General features: G+C 40.8%; 1 protein-coding gene across 1 annotated transcript in view; it reads right to left on the reverse strand.

Moving 5' to 3' along the window:
* Positions 1-24,783, reverse strand: part of ITPRID1 (ITPR interacting domain containing 1) — a 116,428-nt gene that overhangs the window by 76,055 nt on the left and 15,590 nt on the right. The window contains exons 5-8 of the mRNA XM_024991088.2: positions 10,452-10,503; positions 7,705-7,791; positions 5,524-5,726; positions 1,158-1,732 (exon numbers count right to left, since the gene is read on the reverse strand). Coding sequence (XP_024846856.1) covers positions 1,158-1,732; positions 5,524-5,726; positions 7,705-7,791; positions 10,452-10,503 — 917 coding nt within the window. The remainder of the gene's footprint in view (positions 1-1,157; positions 1,733-5,523; positions 5,727-7,704; positions 7,792-10,451; positions 10,504-24,783) is intronic.

Raw genomic sequence — 24,783 nt, forward strand, 5'->3', positions numbered from 1 at the left:
ATAGGCATATTCATTCACCTAACTCAGTCTTCTTTTAAAGTTATTGTCAAGTTTCAACATCCTACAGTTTCCTTGGTTGTCTCTGCCCCATGGCTGGTTCAAACTTGTAGCTTTGGTGACAGAGCTGTCTCCACCCCTACCGTGTTGTTGGTTTCTGTGTCCATCCCTGGGGGCACTGTGGCTGCCTTGAGGGCAGAGTCTGTGCCCCGGAGCGTCATGCGTAATGGGTTTACATTTAGAGTGTCTCACACTCAGAGGGCTTGAAGAAAGCTGGCTTGACCTTAGGACTGGCATATAAATATTCTACCCTACTTCCAAACAATTTACATGGAAAGAGGGGAAAGACTTGCTCTTCTCTACTATCTTTGTAATTATTAAAGATCAGAGAAGTGAGTGAAAATGTGTATCTATTTGTAAAAAGACTTAGAAGTACAGTTGGGTAGGCCATCTAAATGATGAAAATTCACACGCGTGAATGAATATGGGATGAAGAGGCAAAGGGCATGTGTGAAATGGGGGTCAAGCTATGTCAGTATTAAATCCCAAAGCAAGCAAACAAAATACTATTAAACCCAAGTCCCTACTTCTTTTGTCCAAGGCTCTGCAGTAGGCATTGCAGAGGAAGTATTTTTAAGACATATTCTCTTGAGAATAAAACCTGGTCCTGAAGGAGATTTTAGTCCAACAGGGGAGATGTCATCAATACCCACACACATGCACACACATGCACACACACACACACAGAATATTTAGTGTAACAGGCTCTCCCTGCCAAGGCTATAGAACACAGAGGAGGATTGGTGGGCAAGCTTCACTGAGTGGGAAGTACTTGAACTGACCTTCAAAGAAGGTGAAACATGGAAAGTTAGAGAGCAGACAAAAACATACTGAGACACATAATAAGACACTGAGGAAAAGTAAAGTCAAAAATAACCAGTGAATTCAACTGTGAGCAAGAAAAGGAAAAGAAATAAGAGAAAGCAAAGGCTGGTTTCATGCTGGTTGAGTTCTGACTGAAGCAACAAGAAGGACCAAATAGAAGTTTGGAATGATAGCATGTGCTGCTGAGGGGCTGAAAGATGAAAGGGTTACATGAGGGCTGGAAGGCGAAAGATGCCGTGGTGAAAGTTCCCTCACTTAGATGTGAACACACTGACCTCTTCCATTTCGAAGGAGTCCGGTGCTTTGCCTGAAAGACGGGACAAGCTCTTGAATTTATTAGTCTGAACTGAATTCTCCTTTCGAGTTCTGTCCTTGACTGACCCCTCAGCCACACAGGAAGGAGGAGCCTGCTTGGTCAGCATGGATGACTGAGGCCCCTGTTTGCTCAGAAGAGCTTGGGGAGGATGATGAGGTGTCAAGCTGTCACAGGCTTGAGGAGACCAATGCTCTGCCGAAGGAGACCAATGACTTTGGACATATTTCTTTGTCACAGCTGATACCTGTGCTCCATGCTCCCTTGTGTCTGTAGAGGTGATAGAAAATTTGTCTGTTGTCTTCAGTGACTCTGATGCTCCCAGGTTATAATCCTTTCTAATGGTCTGCTTTGAGCCTTTCCTAAAAAGTTCACCTATTCTTCTTCGATGTTCTTTGGCTTCACTCACTGAGGTTCTTTGCACACCTCTCCCTTCATCTTCCTCTTCAGCTTTGTTCTGCAGGATGTTAACATCATTCAGCAAAGACGAGAAAGTGCTGGCCACGTGATCCAGTATTTCTAGCTGTCGGAAACGACCTGAATAATTCAAGAAACACACAATTTTTAGTTTCAGTGAAACTGCATTAATGTAGTAAAAACTGAAGAGATTGAACACACTTGATTTTCTAGATGGGAAGGAGTTTACATTTCTGAAACTCAAGTTTTCCCTTAGTATATATATCACTGGTTACTGTGGACAAGATTCCCCTATATAACAAAGTATCACTGTGTTATAGGGAAAGCGAATACCTTTTATATTTAGTAGAATATACATAACTATATAGATTCAAATACTTCCTATGTGTTAAACTATAAAAACTACAGACAAGGATGAATCTTGAGATTAATCTCATGTGTTTAAGTAAATGGCAGAGTAAACTCATTTCCTTCATATGAAGTAAGCTTGAAGATTCTTCCATAGCTTGAGACAGTCCCTATCATCACCATTATTACCTCCATCATCTCCAGCTACATCGGGGGTCCCCAACTTCTGGGATCTAATGTCTGATGATCTGAGGTGGAGCTAATGTATTAATAATAGAAATAAAGTGCACAATAAGTATAATGTGCTTGAATCATCCTGAAACCATCCCCCTCCCCTGCCTTGGTATGCGGAAAAACTGTCTTCCACAAAACTGGTTCCTGGTGTCAAAAAGACTGGGGACCACTGAATTCTACACCCTTCACTTGAGAGTGTGGAGGCGTCATGACATACGGAGTCAGATGGCCTGGATCCAAATTCCAGATCAGCCAATATCTGGAAGTATGACCACAAAGTAAATGAATTAATAGATTCATGGTGTTTAGCCCTGTGCCTGGCACATAGTAAATGGCCAGTTTCTTATCTGGAGAATGAAGTAACAGTACCAGTCTTATGTATCTCTCACATCTGTTGGGAAAAGCACAATGCTAAATAGATATCAGCTAAAATTACAAATGTGCTCAGCTCAGAAAGGGAATATATTGTCCTTAGTCTTCTAACAGAAGATAGTCGTTAAGGTGAAAATCCATTTACCTTTCCAAGCAAGCCAGCTCCTCAACTTCTAAGTCTTCCTGGATGATCTGTCCTCACTCATCCAGGCGATATGCAAGAACTGGCTTGATTAGTATGAGAGAGATCTAATGCAACAAGGGCTATCTGGGGACTATTTATAAAAAACATTGTAAAAAATATTTTTGTATCTCCAGATAATAAAACCACAGTAATGGAAATGGAACACTCTTTTAAATTACAGAACCTTCTCTCAACACTAATGGTACATGCAGGGTTGCATAGATCAGCAGTGATCAAGGGCCCCATTGGTGTAGGAACTGTTCCGTATTCTGTTTGCACCATCATAGCAATGGTACAGACGTCTCCATTAGGCAATCATTGTGCCTATTTGTGTCCTTCACCTGAAAATGGAGATACTGACTATTCATCCCTCTAGTTCAATGTGATGGGCTTCTTATGGAGGACGATGATATTCTGTTGAGGCCTAGAGAAACTCTTGGGTTCCAGATGTTTTCAGAAACATTCTGGTTATACTTCCCACTTAAATTTAGTTGTAAGCTTAAGAACATGATTGAATCATCATTCCATTTTTATGATTGTGTTAGCATCCATTCTATAGAAGATTTTAATACTTAGACAAAGCCTGTCAATTTTAATGGGTTCAGGTAATTCAGAGAACATAACAGTGTGAAGTGTCGGATGAGGATTTTTGTTTGTTTGTTTGTTTTGCTTTGGGGAACACTGAACAATGAACCAGTTCTCACCCCTTCAAGTTTGAACTTTTTGTACTGACTTTGAATGAGACATACTTTTCCATTCTGTCTTTGGGACAACCAACTAATTTTATTATTGCTTATTTTGCGTTTGACCTTCTCAGCTTTCTTGAGTTGAAAGTGTATGAGTAAGTGTTGAGTGAGAATAGTGACCATGCACTGTTAGCACAGGGCTAAGCGGTGGAAATAAGAGCGGGCCAGCAGTTACAGGATCGGGGGCTGACTTCTCGTTTCCCTATGATCCATGTGTCAATTTCATCTGTGAAATGTTTACTTCACAGATCAGCTCAAACAGTCCTCAAATATCGGTAAGTGTTGCTATTCTCCCCAAATCAAGAATAGATCAAGAATTTTGCATCTCTGTGCAGCTTGGAGAAGGAGACAACAAAGGATGATATTAATTTCTTCTAAAGGTAAAGAACCATTAGTTTGCAATGCCTGCAGTTTTGCGTACTTTTTTTAAAAAATGTTATTGCTGAGATTTTGGACACCCATTTCACCCATGTGAAAACAGAGGAGACAGAAACTGAGATGAAAAACCTAAGCAAAACGTCTGTTCCAGATGTCTATTTGAGAGAAACACTTCATTTCTCTTGACTTTTCTTTCAGTGAATTTATTTAGAAGAGTTTATTTCGTTAATAGAAATTTGGCAGGTTCCCAGTCCAGAATTCTGTGAACTATTCCATGGAGGAGATATTCTTCAAGGCTCCTCTAAGAGAGGTTCTATATGGAAATGATTTTGAAAACACTGCATTGCACTCCCTCCAGGGAACTGAGAGTACAACTCAGCATATTAAACAAATCTTGCAGTAAATAAACTTGTTTAACTGCAAGCCATCTTTCTTCCGAATTGTTTGAGCACAGTACACATACCCCAAGAATAAGCTCAGTTGTGTCCTAGACAGTAATATTTCACTGACCACCAGCTGGAAAAAAATTGTAGCATGCATGATAACTATAAGATTTAAGTATGCATTAATCACTCAGTCATGTCCTACTCTTTGAGATTCCATAGACTGTAGCCTTCCAGGCTCCTCTGTCCATGGAATTCTCTAGGCAAGAATACTGAAGTGGGTAGCCATCCCCTTCTCCAGGGGATCTTCTCAGCAACGGGATTGAACCCGGGTCTCCTGAATTGCAGGCAGATTCTTTACCATCTGAGTCACCAAGGAAGTCTAGTTAATCCACAAATCTGAGATATGACATATTTATAGTTACCAATCACAGCTTATGGTGGATAAGAGTGTTCCAAGCCTCACAGATGAGAAAATTAAGGTTTCACTTAGTGACCCATGATAAGTTTGCCAAATTCTGGGTTCTCTGACCTCTGGGTATGTGGCTACAGTATGTATTAGTGCTATTTACCAGTATAGTATTATCTTCTCTGCATGTAGTAGGATTGCACATCGTCACCCTTTTGGAGTTAAGTGTGGCCACATGATTTATTTTGGACAATGAAATCTGAACACACTTGATATGTATAAGTTCTGAGCAGGAGGCTTTAAGGCCTAGTGCCTGGTGTGCTGCAGTCCATAGGGTCACAAAGAGTTGGATGCAACTTACCAACTGAACAACAACAAATGGTTCTCTATTTCCACCTTTTCCCTGTTACTGCCAGCCAGTATGTTCCACACAGTGGAGTCAAGTCCATGGATAAGGAAAACATCATGGAACAGATCTCTCTTCCTCCTCATGGACTGTAGCCAGCCAGGCTCATCTGTCCATGGGATTCTCCAGGCAAGAATACTGGAGTGGGTAGCCATTTTCTTTTCCAGGGGATCTTCCTGACCCAGGGACTGAAACTGAGGCTCCCGCATTGCAGGCAGATTCTTTACCATCTTAGCCATCAGGGAAGCCCATCTTCCCCCTCATGTATATACCAATCCACAGTGAACACAGAGAGTTATCAAGACATAAGCCTGTTTCTGTCTGAAGCCACTGAGCTCTGGGAGTTGATTGCTACTGCATAGATCTCCTGGCCCATCCCTCCTAGTACTGTGGTTCATCTGACTTCTCATAGCCACTGCTGAGATTCTGATGCCAAGTGGTCCTCACTTACTGTACAAGTTAGGGTTCTCAGTGTCCATTCGCTGCTTTTGAGCTTCAAGAAAAACACGGATGTTGATTCCTCTGGCTGCTGAGCCACAACCCAGGAATCTGGCTGGGATTCGAGTGCAGATGTCTGGTTCATCAGCACCAAACCCCAGATCCAAGAGAATCTCCACTGGATCTTTTTCCCAAAATTCCAGCCATTCCGGAATGCTGCAGTGAAAATATGAATATCTTTATCCAGTAACAGTTCATTTAACCAAAAGTCATTTTTTCCCTAGTCACTTCACCCACTCAATCTTCCAGATATTTAGTAAAGGAGGAATCTGAATAGACAAAAACAGATGGTGTATTTACTAGAGCTCGTATATACTTCCTCAAAGGATAGTCCGTTACCCGCACTCAGGGACTGCTTTCTGTACTTTACAATGAATTTACTTAACAGGTTTCCATTTCACAACATGGAAATGTTCAATTAGATGGAGCAAGGAGATTGTGGGACAAAAACCAGAAGCAGTGGAGTGATACCCACAAAAAATGGTAGATGATGTCAATATGAAACAGAAGGAAAAAAAATCCTGAAAACAGTAGAATATTTTAAAAGAGAGATATTTTAAAAGAATATTTAAATTATTAAATATTAAAATAATTAAAAAGAGTATCAGTCAGGGGCATCCCTAGTCACACAAATTTGTTGAGGATATCACTAAATGGACACTGCAAGTCTGATCACAAACAATGAGTTTAAGTCCCTAGGTGGGGTTAAAATATGTTCTGTATTTTTTTGGACTTGGCTGAAAAGAAGTATTTTTTTCAAGTTGTTCTATTCAGTGTTGGCACTTAAAATGATACCCTTCAGTTATCTGGAAATTATATGTATATATACCACCTCACTTTCTAATCACTGAACTTTTTAGTGACTATACTAGTGACTCTTTAAAACTCATGGACTCCATGGGAACCAGAACTTTTCATCAGGTTTTCTTAGGTTCATCTTTAAAAGCTTCTGTTTACCTTTACATGCAAGTCTAGGGAGCTTATCTGAGATAGCTCGGATAATTTTACTTTCATGATGCCAGCATTTAAATTGGATTAACTACAATTCATTTATTTAGCCATCCACACATTCAACAATAGCCACCTCTAGTCTCAGTTGGCAGGCCACCCAGCATCACGTTCCAACATCAAGTTCACACTTTCTTATGTGACATAGAGATCTTGTGCTTTGCCTCCTGATTCTACCAAGGAAGAAAAGACAAGCCAAGAACTACTACTGTGGGGCTTACATGGCTCAGGCTGGATCTTTTAATTATTGGAAAGAACTGGTGAACTGGGGGTGCCAATCATTTGATATTATAGAAAAAATTTTGAGGGAGAAAAAACTCCCACAAAAAAATCTAAATTTTGAATGAAAGATTTAATTTTTTATTTATTGACTTCATCTACAAATTTTTATCTTACTCATTTATACAAATATTCATTGAATGTCTGTCATGCGTCTCAGCTAGGCACCCAGGGGACAAAAAAGAACAAAAATAACATAATCTTGTTTTCTAGTGGCTCACATTCTTATGGCCAAGAATATAAGTATTGATTGATTTGTCATTAAAAAATATTTTCTACATCATTAACTTTTTATCTATATTTACCCATGTAAGAAAAGCATAAAATACATTCACCTTGTTACGAATTATAATATCTTACATAAGGGTCTCTCTCCCCTTGGTTATTACCCCTTCCAATCCTGACTCCCTTCCTACTGAATTTATGTGTATCCTCCTAGGCATTTTTTTTATATAGTTACATATATGCTTTATAGTTTTCACTTGTTGGCTTTATAAACAGTAACTTATTCTATGTATCTTTCTGCATCTTGATTTTTTTCCTCTTAAAATATTACTTAAAGATCATTATAAGTTAGTAAAATTGTCTCTATTTCTTTTATCACTATGTGGAATTCCATAAAATGGGTGAGCCAATAGTTCATCTGGCCATTTCCCCAATGATAGATATTTAGTGCAACTTCACTGACTTTCACATGGTTCTTGCAGGTCGGAGTTTGGAAATCCTATATTCATTCTCTCACCGATTCATTCAACAAGTATTTCTCAAGTGCCTGTTTGTAATTTCATGAAACCCACTGTTGCACAAAACGATTTCTCTGGGTAAAAAGTGCCTGGAAATCACATACCTTTGTGGTATACTGGCAGCAGAATGGCAAGAGTTGAAACTGGTCCCTCTGGAGAGAGTGGGAGTTTCTGAAAACTGATGCAGAGATCTGCAGTTGGGGGAAATACCACTGATGAGATGTGTTGATTTAGAGAGTCCCCTGGGAGGTCACTGTGACTCTTTCCCTTCCAGAGCAAACACTTGCATTTCCTCTTCATTTCTCATCATCTCATAATGGCCACATCTTCGAAGAAGAGACTGCAGGCAGCGGAGGAATTGCTCCCCTCTTTAAGAGCGTTGTGTTACAGAAGGTGTGAGAATTTAGGTGTTAGGTGCCCGCTAGTGCTCATTACAAAGGTGACAGAATGTCTCACTTTTGACAGATGGCAAATCATTGGGGAACCTTTCAGGAAAACAGCTTTGCAAGGCACTAACTTTCAGGAAGAAGTTAAGATTATGGGATGAAAGAGGTACGGTAAGCATCTCTTTCAGAGGTCACTGAAGCATCTTCCCTTAATGGTGGAGGATTTCATATTGCATAGTTAACATTCCCCAGGTGCTGTCATCCATGTGCAACTCTAGCGAACTCCTTTATTCTGTGTGTGTGCTCAGTTTGCTTAGTTGTTTCCGACTCTTTTGAGACCCCATAGACTGTAGCCCACAACACTCCCTGTCCATGGGATTCTCCAGGCAAGAATACTGGAGTGGGTTGCCATTTCCTCCTCCAAGGGATCTTCCTGACCCAGGGATTGAACCTGTGTCTCCTTCATTGGCAGGTGGATTCTTTACCATTGAGCCACCTGGGGTCCCCTTTACTATAGTAAAAGCGAAAATGTGTGTCTCTCTATCCTAATAGGCAGTACAAGTCACTTGAAAGTGTTTCCAAACAGAATAGAACTGTTACAGTTCACTTTTATATAGCTTAGATATACTATAACTCATCTAGTTTCATCAAATATAATAGAAGTTGGCAAAAAATTATAATTTATTGAAGAATACAATGTTGATATCAATTATCCCAAGGCGACCAAATTATCTTACATGGGCTCCTGAATTTGCCTTAGTCCTGTCCATGTTTGGTAAGAATAGCTGGGCACTACCTATCTTTTTTCAATTGCTTCTCTGCCTAAGGCTGAGAAAGTGCACATTTCTGAAAAATAAAGATTCTGTTTTAATAGACGATTGAGCTTTCTGGGAGCCTTGGAGGGGCTTCCCTGGTGGCTCTGCTGCTGCTACTAAGTCACTTCAGTCATGTCCGACTCTGTGCAACCCCATAGACGCCAGCCCACCAGGCTCCTCTGTACCTGGGATTCTCCAGGCAAGAACACTGAAGTGGGTTGCCGTTTCCTTCTCCAATGCATGGGCTCAGACAGTATATAATCCGCCTGCAATGCAGGAGATGTGGGTTTGATCCTTGGATGGGGAAGATCCCCTGGAGAAGAGAATGGCTTCTTACTCCAGTATTCTTGCCTGGAGAATCCCATGGACAGAGGAGCCTGGTGAGCTGCAGTCCATGGGGTATAAAGAGATGGACACGACTGAGGGACTAACACTTTCACTTTTCTTGGAAGACAGACAGAAGATACCTTTCACTTCCTGCCTCCTCTCAGTGTGTCCTAGCCCTGCCACAATTTTTGTTTCACTCTGTGTTTGAGATTCATACCTAATTTTGTAATGTTCAGCAGAGCTACCCAGTCATTGGCCTGGACTTGGATCCAGGGGAAGCCACATATAGTCACAGTTCTAAGGAAGCTGGAAGAGCATGGGTGAGTCCTTGGCCTTGACTCTCATTTTCCTCTTCCACAAAAGGAGTTGCCTGAAGAATTTCTGTGGTCCCTATTTCTATATGGTTCTGTGAGTAGCAAAAACATACGATCTTCTAAGAGGGAAAAATTATGCCCAAGTAGCACTTTAGGTGTGAATTGATACAAGTTGGAAGAATACAGTATTGAATATTTGGTTTTCTACTAGTTTGAATGATCTGGAAAATGTAAGAGTGACTAGAATGGAGGAGGCAGAGTTCCCAGTCCTCCAATGCACATGGTCCACTCCAGTGGTTCTTAAACAGTGTGCTTCAGAATATTTGAAAGGCTTACAAAAACATTGATTTCTGACCCTTAGGTCCAGATTTTCTGATGCAGTGTGCTGAAGTGACTTGGTATTCTATTAAGTTCACAGGTGATATTGCTGCTGCTGTTGGGACCATTTTGAGACCTAGTCTATCCTCATATTAGGAAACTCGAATTTCCAGTGCTTTCTACCTAGCACTGGAAATTATATGTAATACTGTCTAGTTAAAAGAAATGGCAACCCACTCCAGTGTTCTTGCCTGGAGAATCCCAGGGATGGGGGAGCCTGGTGGGCTGCCGTCTATGGGGTCGCACAGAGTCGGACATGACTGAAGCGACTTAGCAGCAGCAGCAATAGCATGATAATCAATCACATTGGCAATATGAAAATATGAATGTAACTATTTTATGAACAGGTTCTCATGAATAGCTGAATTTTAGTAGAATACCATTTAGGAATATATTTTCATTAAATTCCCCCCTAAGTCAGCATTTACTGATTTAGTTTGCTCACTCCTTTAGGACAATTAAAGAACCTCTATTTTTCTCAAGGCTGGTGAAAATAGTCTAGGCACTCTGGCTGAACCAGTGCCAAGATGCCAAGACCCATGGCATTACTAAGAGACCTCCTCACTTCCATGTCGCTTATGAAAGATGTGTCAGCACAACCCTGGAGTGAAACAGCCATCCTGCCACCTACCTCATGTAGTCTTTCACAGTCATTTGAACCATTCCTTTTTCAGGAAAAGGAACTGCAACAAAAAAGAGGAGATGAGCTTAATTTCCTTGTTTTCTCATGGAATACTTTTCTCACCCTCAAATGAACCAACATGGGATTGATTTCCATATCCACGATTGTTATCAACATGAGATACAAGGCGTCTGTACCAAACAAGACAGAATGTAATTAATGGCTAAATTGTGTGATAAGTCCTTGAGGAAATGGGGTAGTTGCTCAGTGAAGAGGGAAGTCAGTGGTGAATGAAGTAGTCAGCAAAGGTTTCATGGAGGAAGAAGTACCTGTCTTGGATTTTTAAGAATGGGGATAATTTGATAAATGGAAGAGGTATTGTCATGAAAGAAGAGGGTCTATAGCAATGTCAAACATAGTGATAGGGCTAAGCTGATTAGATCACAGGACATTTTGGGATATTCTCTCCTGGTACATAAGATTGAGGAGTAAGGACAGATGATACATGAAGGACCCAGCATACCTGGAGTATCTTCCAGTAATCTGTACCACCTAATCCTTACAACAGTCTTATGATTTAGCATCTATTCTTATCTTTCAGATAAGGAAATTGAGACTCACGGAAAGTTGAGTAATGAGCCCATGATCACACAGTCAAAAATAGCAGATCCAGGAATTTATCATTACCTTTATTATGTATTATAGCGATAATAAGTGGGTGCATGCTTAGTCGTGTCTGACTCTTTTTTGTGACCCCAAGGACTGCAGCCTACCAGGCTTCTCTGTCCATGGAATTTTGAGGCAAGAATACTGCAGTGGGTTGCCATTTCCTACTCCAAAGAATAGAACCCTTGTCTCCTGCATCTCTTGCATTGGCAGGTGGATTCTTTACCACTGAGCCACCTGGGAAGCTCATTATAACAATAATAAGTTACTATTTATTTAACATTATCTTTGTGTGAAGCAATGTACTAAGCATGTTACATGCACAAAATTTATCCATGAAATAAGTATCATTCATCCCCACTTAACAGAGAAGCAAACTGAGGCTCAGAGTAAGTGAATTTCCCATGGTCAGTAGGATGCAACCATTTATTTTTGTTTGTTGCTATTGTTTCAAGACACTGCACTGTCAACAGACTGTCTTGTAGCTGACCTGAAAGTCAGAAAGAAGAGTTTACATGTATGTGTCAGGACATGGGAAACCACAAAAAGTTTTTCAGCAAACAAGTACATGTGAGAAAGATGATGCTGAAAGTCCATTTGCCTGGTTAGTGGTGCTGAGGACAGAATAGAAGAGTTACATGTCAGATGCCAGAGAGGCCTATTCAGGGGCCGATGCAGTACTCAGAACCTGTTTCGTGAGATAACCCTGTAGCAGACATCTGCGCTTTCAAGGTGAATGACCATTATTATAATAAATACGTGACATTTCTTATCTGACTCAAACTTATGAACCAAATTAGAAATGAACATAGAGTCCAAATTCCAGTCTTTTTTGCCTGTTATATCTATAGTTTTAAAAATATGGGTTTTAGCAAAGGAATTCTTTTACAAATTTCCAGTAATTAAATTATGTAAAAGGAGTGTTGTTCTGGACAAAGTGAATTACCACTTAGCTCTTCTTTTACCCTGTGAGTCACCTCCAAGATCCACAGTTTGAAAAACATCATCTGTTCAAATCTCTCATTTCGGTGTTGTGTGCGTGCTAAGTCACTTCAGTTCTGTCTGAATCTTTGTGACCCTGTGGACTGTAGCCCCCCAGGCTCCTCTGTCCATGGGATTCTGTAGGCAAGAATACTGGAGTGGGTAGCCTTCCCCTTCTCCAGGGGATCTTCCCAACCTAGGGATTGAACCCAGGTCTCCCACATTGCAGGCGGATTCTTTACCAGCTGAGCCACAGGGGAAGCCCAAGAATACTGGAGTGGGTAGCCTATCCCTTCTCCAGTGGATCTTCCTGACCCAGGAATCGAACCAGGGTCTCCTGCATTGCAGGTGGATTCTTTACCAACAGAGCTATCAGGGAAGTCCTGATAGAGCCACCTGGAAGGCAGTACTAATCCATGCTGGACTCTTGCTCGCTGAATTCAGCCTCAGAGCTGCTCAAATCATAAAACCAATGCCAATTGATTGAAGTTGTCACATGGAAAGAAAGCCTATTTGCCGCTTTATTAATCATGTTATAGACGCAAGCATGGTATAATTTTTGGCAGTCATGTTGTAATGACTTGACAAATTAAATAATAGGTTGTCCAAAATGAAAGGTTAAAATAAATATTTATCATTTTAAGCAGTTATTTTTTTCTATTTCTCTCCCCCCTTTCATCTATTGCTTTGCATATATCTTACAAAGTCAGCCTCCATTTGTGCTTATCCAGAGAATTTTGGAGTTTCTGAGCAGCATTTCTCACATAAAATATTCTAGAGTTCTAGAATATCTGGCTTCATATTCTGCCAGTGTCACCACTCTTGCCACTACATCAGTCTTTTCTGGTTGTTGGCTATTGAGCTGGATTTCCTGGAACTTGTGAATGAGCGTGTACATCCAGACCAGGGGGCTGACATTGTGGTCACGGAAAATTGCTCAAACTGTCAGAGAGGAAATGACCCGTTTCAGATATTGATGAAAAGAATTAGCACAGCCTTGTTGGGTTTTCAAAAGCCGTAGCCCCATAGAACATCTAAGTCATCCAGAAACTACCACGTCCCTACACCCAGGGCTTCCTCATGGGATTCTAGTGTCCACACAGATTTAGTGGTTATGTTCCATGGATCACACACCGCAGCTCTTGCTGTCCAGCTTCAGGACTGACCTGGTTGCCAGGAAACCCAGGGCAGCCCCACAGGGGAAAAGGAGCCCCTAAAGATAACATATTTTCTAGGGAATGTGCCAAGTGGACCTGCTAGTTCACAGTGGGGGAGTCTTATGGTTTGATGACACACACATGAAAGCCTTACACAGTTATAGCATCAGCAGAGGAAAGGCTTTCTCTCCTTCCACTTTTATGGCTCCCTTTAAGGCCCAGACATTGCTGATGATTAGGGGCTGGGCGAGATGTTTGACTCTCCTTACCCGAACCCCACTCTCACTAATGTTCAGATACAGCTTTTACAGCTTTTGTTAGACTCATCATCCTCTTTCGTCTTGATCTTGTTTAAAATGACACAAATGTCAATCTCTATCCAATATATTCAGATGCGTAGACTTCTCTGCTACCAAGCTCAGATTTAAACTCACTAGATAAGCCTGATTTTTAAAATTACAATACAATGATCAGAAATTAAGCAGCTTCACTGGTTTCATTTCCATGTTGCATCAGGGCTCCCGGTGTCCTAGGAGACCAAGGGGCATTTTCAGTGTTGTTACGCGTTTACCTCCTGTGGTGACTGTGGAAGCAGCAGCTGGCCTTCCCAGTGCTTGGACCCACACAGGTGAAACTTGCACAGGACAGCGTGAGACTATTATTCTATGCCTGCCTGAGGGCTTTTTGGTTTTAGTTTTGTTTTTGTTTTCCACTTCGTTGATGTATAAAGTAAATTTCCTGGAACCTGAAGACAGGCTTGTTAGGGTCAGCCCCTTGCAATTTTGCCTGTTTTCAATAATTAGCCAGAAGCTGGTAGTCTAGTTCTCAGGAGCATTGGGATTTTCATTAAGACCCAGAAGATCCAGCGCAGTTCTCTTCAGGGCAGCCTCTGTTAGGCGACACGCTCTGCAGTTCTCTGCAGTCTCTCCTAGTCTGCCTGGTTCATTAGCACTCACCTGACTGGCTTCTGGAAGCATTGGAGTCTGGGACCTCTAATCAGAGCACGAATTTGACACCCAGGGAATGTCATCATGGGACAAACAAACCGCTCCTGTTACAAACAAACTGTTCCCCAAGCTTCTGCAGGTAGAAGAAGTGGGGCTACTACAGATGGGCCTGTGCTCACCACATAAGCCTGCTGCTGGTGCTGGTTTAGTTGCTGAGTTCTGTCTGACTCTTGTGACCCCATGGACTGCAGCCCGCCAGGCCCCTCTGTCCAAGGGATTCTCTAGGGAAGAATACTGGAGTGGGTTGCCATTTCCTCCTCCAGAGGAAATGCCAAGTCCCTTCAGTTGTGCCCAGCACTTTGCAACCTTATGGATTGTAGCCCACCAGGCTTCACTGTCCATGGGATTCTCCATGAATACTGGGGGCAAGAATACTGGAGTGGGTTGCCATGCCCTCCTCCAGAGGACCTTCCTGAACCAGGGCTTGAACGTCCGTCTCTTGTCTCCTGCGTTGGTAGGCGGGTTCTTTACCACTAGTGCCACCTGGGAAGCCCTTTTTACTGCTAGGCCTCCTCAGTTCCACACTGGCTTCTTCTCTGGGTGTTTGGTTCTGTATTTTCTCCATTTCTTTATCCTTCCAAGATAGTACTCTTGTTAGATTTTTAAAACCAAATTTTACTCTCTAAAGGCATGGAGGCAACAAAGAAAAAATTAAGGTCCTCCTATTTTTGAGATTCCTAAGGGCTGATCTGAAGGAAAATTAAAGTGAGAAAAAAATTTCCCTGCTCTACTGAATACGTCTCATTGCATGGGTTAAAATGCCAGTTCTGATTCCCTTTCAGATACTTGAGTCTCCAGCCATCCTCCCTACTGTTAGGTGGACTTCTGCCATCTGAAGCAGCAGACACTGCACTTAACCCTGCAAAATGTATTACTGGAGAAGATGTAGTGAGATATGCAGAAGGCACTAATTAGCACCTTTATTGGCTTGGAAAGCATTTTTTATTTTGGTTTTCCTAAGCATCTCTAACTGATTCATGGAAGACATTTGGTTCTTTGGAATATCGTCCAATAGACTAATCAAATTACATTTTCACAGGGCTCTAAAATAATAGCATTCTGCGGCTTTCTGTATATTTAACTCCTGCATGACCAAGATAGTAGAGGCAGTTAAAAGGGTTTGTTTGCCTCGGCTGGCAATTTATTAAGCTATATTCTTACAAAGAAGAGACTCTGGCATTCTCCCTGACCCTCATGCTCAGAACTTTAAAGCTAATTGTGATGCTTTGCTTCTGTTCAACCAGATAGTTGTTTATTTTACAGGTGCTGTGGATTCTTCCTCTCTATTCCTCTGCTGACACCCAGCCCAAGCCTGAGATCAGCTTCTTCCCAAAGCATGTGCCCTCTTCCCATTGCCAGGATGAACACTGGAACCTGTCCTTTCTCTTCTCAGAAACCATTCCTAACTCATGACAATAGAGATGGCAAATGTGAGACACCTGCTTCAGCTCCCCAGTGCAACACCAGTGGGGTTATTAGTTATTATTCATGACCCTCTATTCAGGTGAACAAAGATATGGCTTCACAATTCTACTCAACACAGACCCCGGCTGTGCACCACCCATCCTTTCCCTGGAGCCTGAGATGATATTTCTTTGCCATGTCTGTGCTAAGAAAAGGTGATACTCTCTTTCTGGATTTTAAGGCATTTATAAACTGATCACACCTTATTTGACAGAAAAATATCTCCCTTTGCTCCTAGCATGAGACCTTCTCTCTAGTTGTACCATCTTCTGCATGCTTTCCTGCACAAATTCAATTTACTTCTGCTTCTATGCCTTTGTTCAAGCTCCTATTGGTTCCAGGAAATGACATTATCATGCTTTGTCTCTTTATTTTTTCAAAACTATACTCCTCTTTGATTGACTAGCTCAAGTCTCACCTTTTCTTTGGAGATTTCCCAATCTGAATAAATCATCTTTATTATGGACCAGTTTTTACTAAGATATCTTTATGTTGACTAGGTTTAGGGAAATCAGCTGTGTTAGAGATGATTCTTGCCTCAGTGATCTTTACAATTTTGTTAATAAGATGGATCATATCTTACTAATTTGAGGCAGTACAGACCAAGTGTCATAAGCATAGAAACTATGATGGATGTGACTGGTGTTCAGAAGGCAATTTGAGTCTCTTAGGGCAGATGTCAGGAAGGGCCTTACAGAGGACATGGCACTTGGGTAACATCTCAAAAGAAGGAGGAGAGGTAAACAGAACAAGAAAGACTTTAAGACAGGAAAAACTGGATGAAGAAAGAGAATGGACTAGGGATGTAATGAGAGGAGATAAGACTAGACAGTCTTGTAGAAAATTGGTATAGGTTATATTCATACTGTAATGGCCCTGAAAAGTCAGAGTAACATACTTGAGAGCAGGAGTCATATATTCTACATCTTTGCATCCTTCACCTTGCACAATTCTCTGCTTTGAATGCTTTCATTTGAAAAGCATTATTTTTCAATATGTTCATCTCTAACACATTTTCTAACAATGTTTTCAAAGGGAACATCTATTATGTTACACTGGATTTACTTTAACCTATTCCTATAATATAGGTCACAAATTTAGAACTTGATTTAGCAAGTGCTTATTATTAAAAAAATTCCTCTGGAAAGGGATAGGTTTACTCTTCAGGGACCTCTCTGAAAAACAGTGAAGAAATGTCTAAATAGTAAAAATGGCAAATGAATTAAGCACCTATCATGTAATCTATGGCACAGAGCAGAACGTTGACAGAACCTGTCTCGTGCTGTTGAAGTTGGCTCTACTTTTTTCACCCTCAGTTATGTGTGGATGTGTTATTAAACAAGAATATGATATATAAAACTGCATGTCAGCTCATGCTTTTGGTGTACATGTCTGCCCAGGTAGCATCAGGATGGTGTGCTCCACAGGCAGACAGAGCTGATGTCAGATTTGTACTCTGTGTGGCCCTGGGTTTGCCACACATCAGCTCCTCCCTCCAAGCTTTCTTATACAGTTTTACAGTGGAATCTGGGAATAAGGGTGAGTCAGCAGCCTAAGAAGAGGACCCTTAACATCCATGACCATGATCCCTGTAGCACTACCAGTGACCCCAAAGAGGCTCTGAATGTCCTACTGTGTCTGTGGTTAAAGGAAGGTCTGTGGATCCTTATGGAGCCCAAGCCAAGAATCTGACTTGTTTGCCCGTGAAGTTGGTAACCAACAGGAGTTAGTCTGCACCCATTGATGGTGGTTCTTAGAAAGGAAAAAGAGAAGGAAACTGAAGGATGCCCATGGGGCTCTTTCCTGTAAGTTATCCATGTGTCCTGATCAGAGGTTCCCTGAAGATACGTAAAAAGGAGACTGTGGGACCACTCCGCTAATATGCCCTAATGTTTGTCAGAAGACAGGGCAGAAAGTACAAAACCATGCCTTGCGAAGACTCGGGATATAAGTAGTATGGGCAGATGTGTCCAACTTTTGGTAACTCTTGATATTCATATGGAAAGAAGGAGCAAGGGCCTAAAGGTAATTTTCATAAAAGGAGCATCCCAAATGATTTCTATCAGTAAGTGAACCTGGGTAAGCAATGTTTCAATGAAAGAAACTTCAAAGTCTCTTGAGACTTTGAAGAGACTTGAAAGAGACTTCAAAATCTCTCTCAAAGCCTCAAGAGACAAGGCCCTAGAGGGAGATCCAGGCTCTGCTGATGGCTCTGGGAAGCCAGGGAAAGTGTCACAAGCACCTCAGGACCTCTTGGTCACTGGATCATTCCCATCAGCCAATACACCTGGTGTAATAGCTCTCATCCCCAGAAAAAGAACATCTTTTGTCTCTACCTCTCCTCCAGCTATCTTTTTAGTCACTGCTCCCTTTTGCCTCATCACTCCTCCAAATACTTTTCTGTCTCCACTTCCTCTACTCCGATTTCTCACTTGAAGGTCATATAACTGGCCTTTCTCTCCAACTATTCCTCTGAAATAGCTCTTTTCAAGGTCATCAGTGACCTAATTGTCAAACAATTCTCATTTCTCATCATATATAACCCGTTAATGACAGTTGACAGTGTTGATCATCCCCTCCTTGACACCTTAACTTTACTCATCTTCCAGACACTTTTCTCCTTTTCCTCATTTTACTTCATGACCTTCTCCTCCTCTTTCTCCCTTGCTGGTTTTTCTGTATCTCTCAGGCTTCTTCTCTGTCTCTATGCACTTGCTTGGTGACCTTATTTGAACTTCTGGGTTATCATCATCTATATGCCATCTAGACCCAAACAGTTATCTATTAATTCCTGGACTTTCCCCCTGAACTCGAGATTGGTATTTCCAATTTGTACTAATATATCCCTATTTGGGGCTTCCCTTGTAGCTCAGTTGGTAAAGGATCTGCCTGCAGTGCAGGAGACCTGGGTTCAATCCCTGGGTTGGGAAGATCCCCTGGAGAAGGAAATCTCAACCCATTCCAGTATCCTTGCCTGGAAAATCTCATGGACAGAGGAGCCTGGTGGGCTGCAGTCCATGGGGTTGCAGAGTTGGACACGACTGAGCGACTAACACTAACACTAACTAATCCCTATTTATTAGTATCTCTTTAGGTTTCTATTAGGTATTTGAATCATAGCATGCCTAAAATTGCATCTTTTATCTCAAGCCTGATTCTTCTATGTTCTTCCCATTCCAATAAATGATCATGCACCCTGCCCAAATGCTTGGGCAAAATTCACTGCGATCATCCTTGGCTTTTCTTTCTCTCTTTTATATTCTATATCCACAAGCATATCCTCCCCTACTTATATTCCAAATATATCCAGAATCTAACACTACTCTCTGCAGCATTTGCTATTGCCCTGGTCTATGCCCTCATCTTCTTTTCCATAAGTTATTTCCTTAGCCTCCTAAGGGGGCTCCCTGGTTCCACCTTTTCTCCAACAGAATTTATTTTCCAAGTAGCCACTACAGCTGTCCTGTTAAAAAGAACCAAGGCTATGCCACTACTTTGTATAAAACATTATACAAATGTTTTTGTATAAAACATTTTCCCTTTGAGTAAAAGAAAGATTTTTACAGGGATATAGCCCTAAATTATGTGACCTCTGAATAGTTCTTCAACTCATATCTCTTTGCTGTATTCCTTGCTCACTTTGCTGCAACTATTTAGGCCTCCTTGCTATTCTTAAAATACAGAGAGCACATCCGCATCCCAGGGCCTTTTTGCACATTCTGTCTCATGTGCCTGGAACAGTTCATCCTACAAATAAGCAAATTCAGGTAGCTGCTCAAAGGCACTTTATCTGAGACATTTAACCTCACTGTCTATACTCCTGGCATATTATATATTTATTTTTTTTATTGTGTCTATCTCCACTGCATCTTTTTTCTTCAGTATCTCCAATATTAATGGAGTATCCAGTTTGTACGAGGCAGTCTATGCATATTTGTTAAATAACTGGAGAATGGAATAAAACGGAATCTGTCAGAAGTTTTGTGTACTTATGGGTGTGGAAATGGAGTTGATAGCATATTTGTTCTCTAGTCTCCAGACTAAGTCTAAGACTCAAAGAGAGATATGGGTTGCAGGAAGAAGCTGAAAGTTGATTCCCATCATGAGTTTTGCGTGACCCAGAACATTAGTGATGCTACCTAGATCCACACATGCAGTATAATAGAAAAGAGTGTCTCCATAAATTCTGTAAGAATTGGAGCACCAGAGGAACACAAGAAGAATGGACACTCAGGAAGTGATGAGACATGAACTGTCCATATGTTGACACCCAGGAAATTCTGTTAGAGTAGAAGCAGTGACAGTGGAAGTCAATTCTTTCATAAAAGAATGTGAGGCATCTTCTGTTGGCTCCCAGAAATACTAATATTTACAGGGGATACTTTACAATAGACCCTGTGACACCAAGATAGAGGCAATAATCTCTCAGAATTGGTGGACTAATTTCATTGTAATGTAATGTTTACCCACAGGCTGGAGAAACCTGAGGCAAATTTGAGTTATAGGAGTTATTTATAGATTAATTTCAGAATATCTTTTTATATCTTCCTCTATATGTTTTTTAGTTAACAATTTAAAAATATTTATGCACCTCAAGTATAAATGAAATAAGGTTTTATCAGTATAAAAAAATCCTAAATTTAGGAAGTGTCCCTTTTTGCTATCCAAACTTGGCTCACAGAAATAAGGAAAGTCTAGGGAGAAAATTAACAGCCACAGATTTACACCGGTATGTGGTATACTGGTTTCTGGTAAGAAAAGAATAAACTTTGAAATCAAACAGACTTGAGTTCAAATCACGTTTCCACCTCTTTGGCTTTATGTGGTTTTGGGAAAATCTCTCAACTTTACTGAGTCTCTGTTTCTTCAGTATTTAATGAAATTAATCAATCACCTTGTTTGAGGAGTACGTCATAATAATTTTCAAATATGCAATAAGCACTCGATATATGATAATTATTACTCATAATACTCAGAATTATTATAACTTTTGAGACTGATATGTATAGAGATCAGAAACCTAGTGAGCCTCAGGAAAAAAACCAGAATTTTCCAACTATTAAGCATTCATTTCTTAGTCATGTCAATTTTCTAAGAGCTTAGTTTCTTATAATTTAAAATTTCTAGAGTTAAGGTAGAATGACTTATGACTTGCCAGAAAATTCTCTGATGCATCTTTTTTGTTTTTAATTTTAAGATCCAGATGTGGCCATTTTGTATTTCTACAGATACTTGATTGACATTTAAAAATTAGCATTGTCTCACTTTAGAAATTTTAAGTTCAAGAGAACTGAGCTGTGGCCCTGAAAGCTGGTACAAGAGTCAGAAGAGCTGGGAGGGGAAGTGGTTGCCAGGAAGCTGACCCACTCTGCTAATGCTTTGACTTTTCCAGCAGGGATGCTGATGCAGAGCTTTCCTCCCAGGATGCTCCCAGGGGCATCCATGCATAACATGGACAGTAATTCATACTGTAGTCTAGAGAGGCCACGTGGCTGCAGTCAGACAGACCCATGTTCAAATCTCAACTCACTTTCCTCCTGACTGGTTACTTTTAGCAAGTTACTTAACCTTCCTGAGCTTTATTTACCTCTTTGCAAAAGTTAATAATGATGATATCTGCCTCAGAAGATGGTTCTGGTAAATGAGATAATATGCATATAGGGTACCTAGCCTGTGTGCCCTTGACACGTATTAATTTCTTTCTCCTCTGAGTTTTACTGAAGGCACTGAACTGCCAAGGGTTAAGGGGCCTTACCTAGCATAACGGTGGTGAAAAAGATGGGCCAACCAGATTCCAGCTGAACAAAAATTAGAATTTAGGGAGCCACAGAGCATCATGAAAGCCAAAGAATCACCATAAGAAGCCAAGACCTGACCTTGGCCATCTCAAAACAGAGGAGGAAATCAGCAACAGAGCCACTGAAACCTTATTCCACCTCTTCATTTTATCTGAGGCCCACTAGAATGCTTTCCATGAGAGGTACAGGGTCATGTGAAAGATGAGTAGGCACTTGGATGTTGTTGCTACTTTAATGCAGAAAGCCTCAGAATTATCACTGAGAGAAGCAAACAGCAGAATGATTTCTACTTGTAGTTGGTTGAATAGTATCCACCCAAATTTCACTTCAGTATTTGAAATGTCACTTCAGAATTTGAAATTTCACTTCAAAATATATCCTTTATCTGGAAACAGGGTCTCTGCAGATATAACTAGTAAAGATGAGGTCATACTGGGTAAAGGTGAGACTTAAACCCTAAATCCAATGACTGGTGTCCTTAAGAGAAAAGAAGAAGACTCAGTGGGGAAAGTCAGCCATGTGAAGACAGAGGCGGAGGATGCAAGGGTGAAAGGGATGCCAGGGTTGATGGGAGCCATGAGAAAGAGACCAGGCAGGCCTCTTCCCTAGAGCCTTCAGAGAGAGAATAACCTTGCTGACACTTGGTTCAGACCTTCAGCCTTCACAACTGTGAGAGAATGAATTTCTGTTTTTAAGCACCAGTTCAGTTCAGTTCACTCGCTCAGTTGTGTCCAACTGTTTGTGACCCCATGAATTGCAGCATGCCAGGCCTCCCTGTCCATCACCAACTCCCAGAATTTATCCAAATTCATGTCCATCGAGTTGGTGATGCCATCCAGCCATCTCATCCTCTGTCGTCCCCTTCCCCTCCTGCCCCCCCAATTCCTCCCAGCATTAGGGTCTTTTCCAATGAGTCAACTCTTCGCATCAGGTGGCCAAAGTACTGGAGTTTCAGCTTCAGCATCAGTCCTTCCAGTCAACACCCAGGACTGATCTTTAGGATGGACTGGTTGGATCTCCTTGCAGTCCAAGGGACTCTCAAGAGTCTTCTCCAACACCACAGTTCAAAAGCATCAATTCTTCAGCACTCAGCTTTCTTCACAGTGCAACTCTCACATCCATACATGACCACTGGAAAAACCATAGCCTTGACTAGATGGACCTTTGTTGGCAAAGTAATGTCTCTGCTTTTGAATATGCTATTTAGGTTGGTCATAACTTTCCTTCCAAGGAGTAAATGTCTTTTAATTTCATGGCTGCAGTCACCATCTGCACTGATTTTGGAGCCCCCCAAAATAAAGTCTGACACTGTTTCCACTGTTTCCCCATCTATTTCCCATGAAGTGATGGGACCAGATGCCATGATCTTCGTTTTCTGAATGTTGAGCTTTAAGCCAACTTTTTCACTCTCCTCTTTCACTTTTATCAAGAGGCTCTTTAGTTCCTCTTCACTTTCTGCCATAAAGGTGGTGTCATCTGCATATCTGAGGTTATTGATATTTCTCCCAGCAATCTTGATTCCAGCTTGTGTTTCTTCCAGCCCAGCATTTCTCATGATGTACTCTGCATAAAAGTTAAATAAGCAGGGTGACAATCTACAGCCTTGTCATAGCCACCAAGTCTGTGGTGATTATTTATGGCTGCCCTAAGAATGAACACACCACTCTATATCATAGTGGGATTGTGGGGGTTTTTTCACGATTTTCCCTCCAGCAGAGACTCCTTTCCTTTCTCTACTTCAGTTCCTTTTGGTTTCACCATAGTTTTCTCTCTGAAACACTCCTCATGACCTTCAGGTCTCCAGTTTCTGCTACTACTGTTGTAGTTTCCACTTCCTAGTGCAGGGTTTGGCTTCCCTGGACTTGGGATGCCTTGAGCTCATTGTGGTAAAACCAGCACCCAGAGGGGCTGAGAGGATGCCTGCCTGCAGGCTCCTCTGCCCACCTCTAACCAGCTGTGACTAAAAATTGTGGCACTTGACCACTCAGATTCTTCACCTGTGAAACATAGATGAACACCAGCCTTGCTAGGCTATTGAGCTTAAAATATGATAGATGAGGAAGGGCCTTGTAAAAGTGAAGGCTCAATTAAACTTGTAAGAAGCTATTCCATTATTATTAAAAACCTTACTAAAGATAAAGACCCTGCGAAATAGAAACTGTGTGTGTCTGATCTCAGAGTCATTTTGTTATCCCTTCTTTCCTCCAGGTCTTCACCTCGTGCCTTTATTTAATTGACTTGATTCAGAGGAGGAAGGTCCATGATTTGTCTTAATTCCTGGGAAATGAAGTTTCTAATACATTTACTGACAACCCCAGAATTGGTTGCCAGACCTCTCACTATAAACTGGGAAAGATGAAATATCAGACGGATCTGAAATGCTGGCTATATTTCTTAACTTCTTGTCTTTTCTTGAGAATGAACTATCAATAACAAAGGTTCTTAAATTCAACTTATTGGCAAGCATCTTTAGAGATTTTGGCATCATGAAACTTTCATATTTAAAAAAAATAAGCTTGGCGAAGGAGGAAATTTTAATGATATACCTAGATTTTAAAGTAAAAATTGTTAAATTTAAACTGTCTTGTAGCAAATGGTCAATCTTAATTTAAATGGCAGTGAAGAAAGTGAAATAATTAAAACCAGCCAAGTAAGTAACAATTAGAATAATAATTTTCCCTCTAGTCATTAAATTCTTGTTTTATGTCATTTTTACATATGTTATTTAGGGCATTTCATCAATTTTAAAACACACTTTTTTTCACATTTTAACAACTATGAAATCAGGATGTGTCTGGTAGTCAGTGTGGCCTATTATAATGCCTAGTTATAATCGACATGGATGGTTGTTTTGTTTTCTTATCTGAGTGGTACTTAAAATGTGGGTGCATTTTACAATTGAGGAGTCTTACATTCTAGGAAATATTATATTTGATTTAGTGAAGATGGAAACTGTGAGACCTGTAGATAAATTTCTTTGTCTTCTTATAATGTTCTATCAAATCTCAATGTAACAAGTGTGCCACACTTTCTGCCTCGGAAATACATACTTGATATATACACTGTTTGCTATAGAATTCAGTCATTCATTCTTTTTGAGAACAAATGCATCATTAGAAAGAGAAGATATAATTTTAAGACTGAAGGGTAGAAACTAGATTTAGAAATAAAAATACAATACAGTGTAAGGAAATATTAAACAGTTTCATTTCCATAATCACATCCTTGCAAAATATCTTTACAGACCCAGCTAGTTTTCTGTTAAGAG

This window comes from Bos taurus, chromosome 4 (genome assembly GCF_002263795.3).
Source record: "Bos taurus isolate L1 Dominette 01449 registration number 42190680 breed Hereford chromosome 4, ARS-UCD2.0, whole genome shotgun sequence".
NCBI lineage: Eukaryota > Metazoa > Chordata > Mammalia > Artiodactyla > Bovidae > Bos > Bos taurus.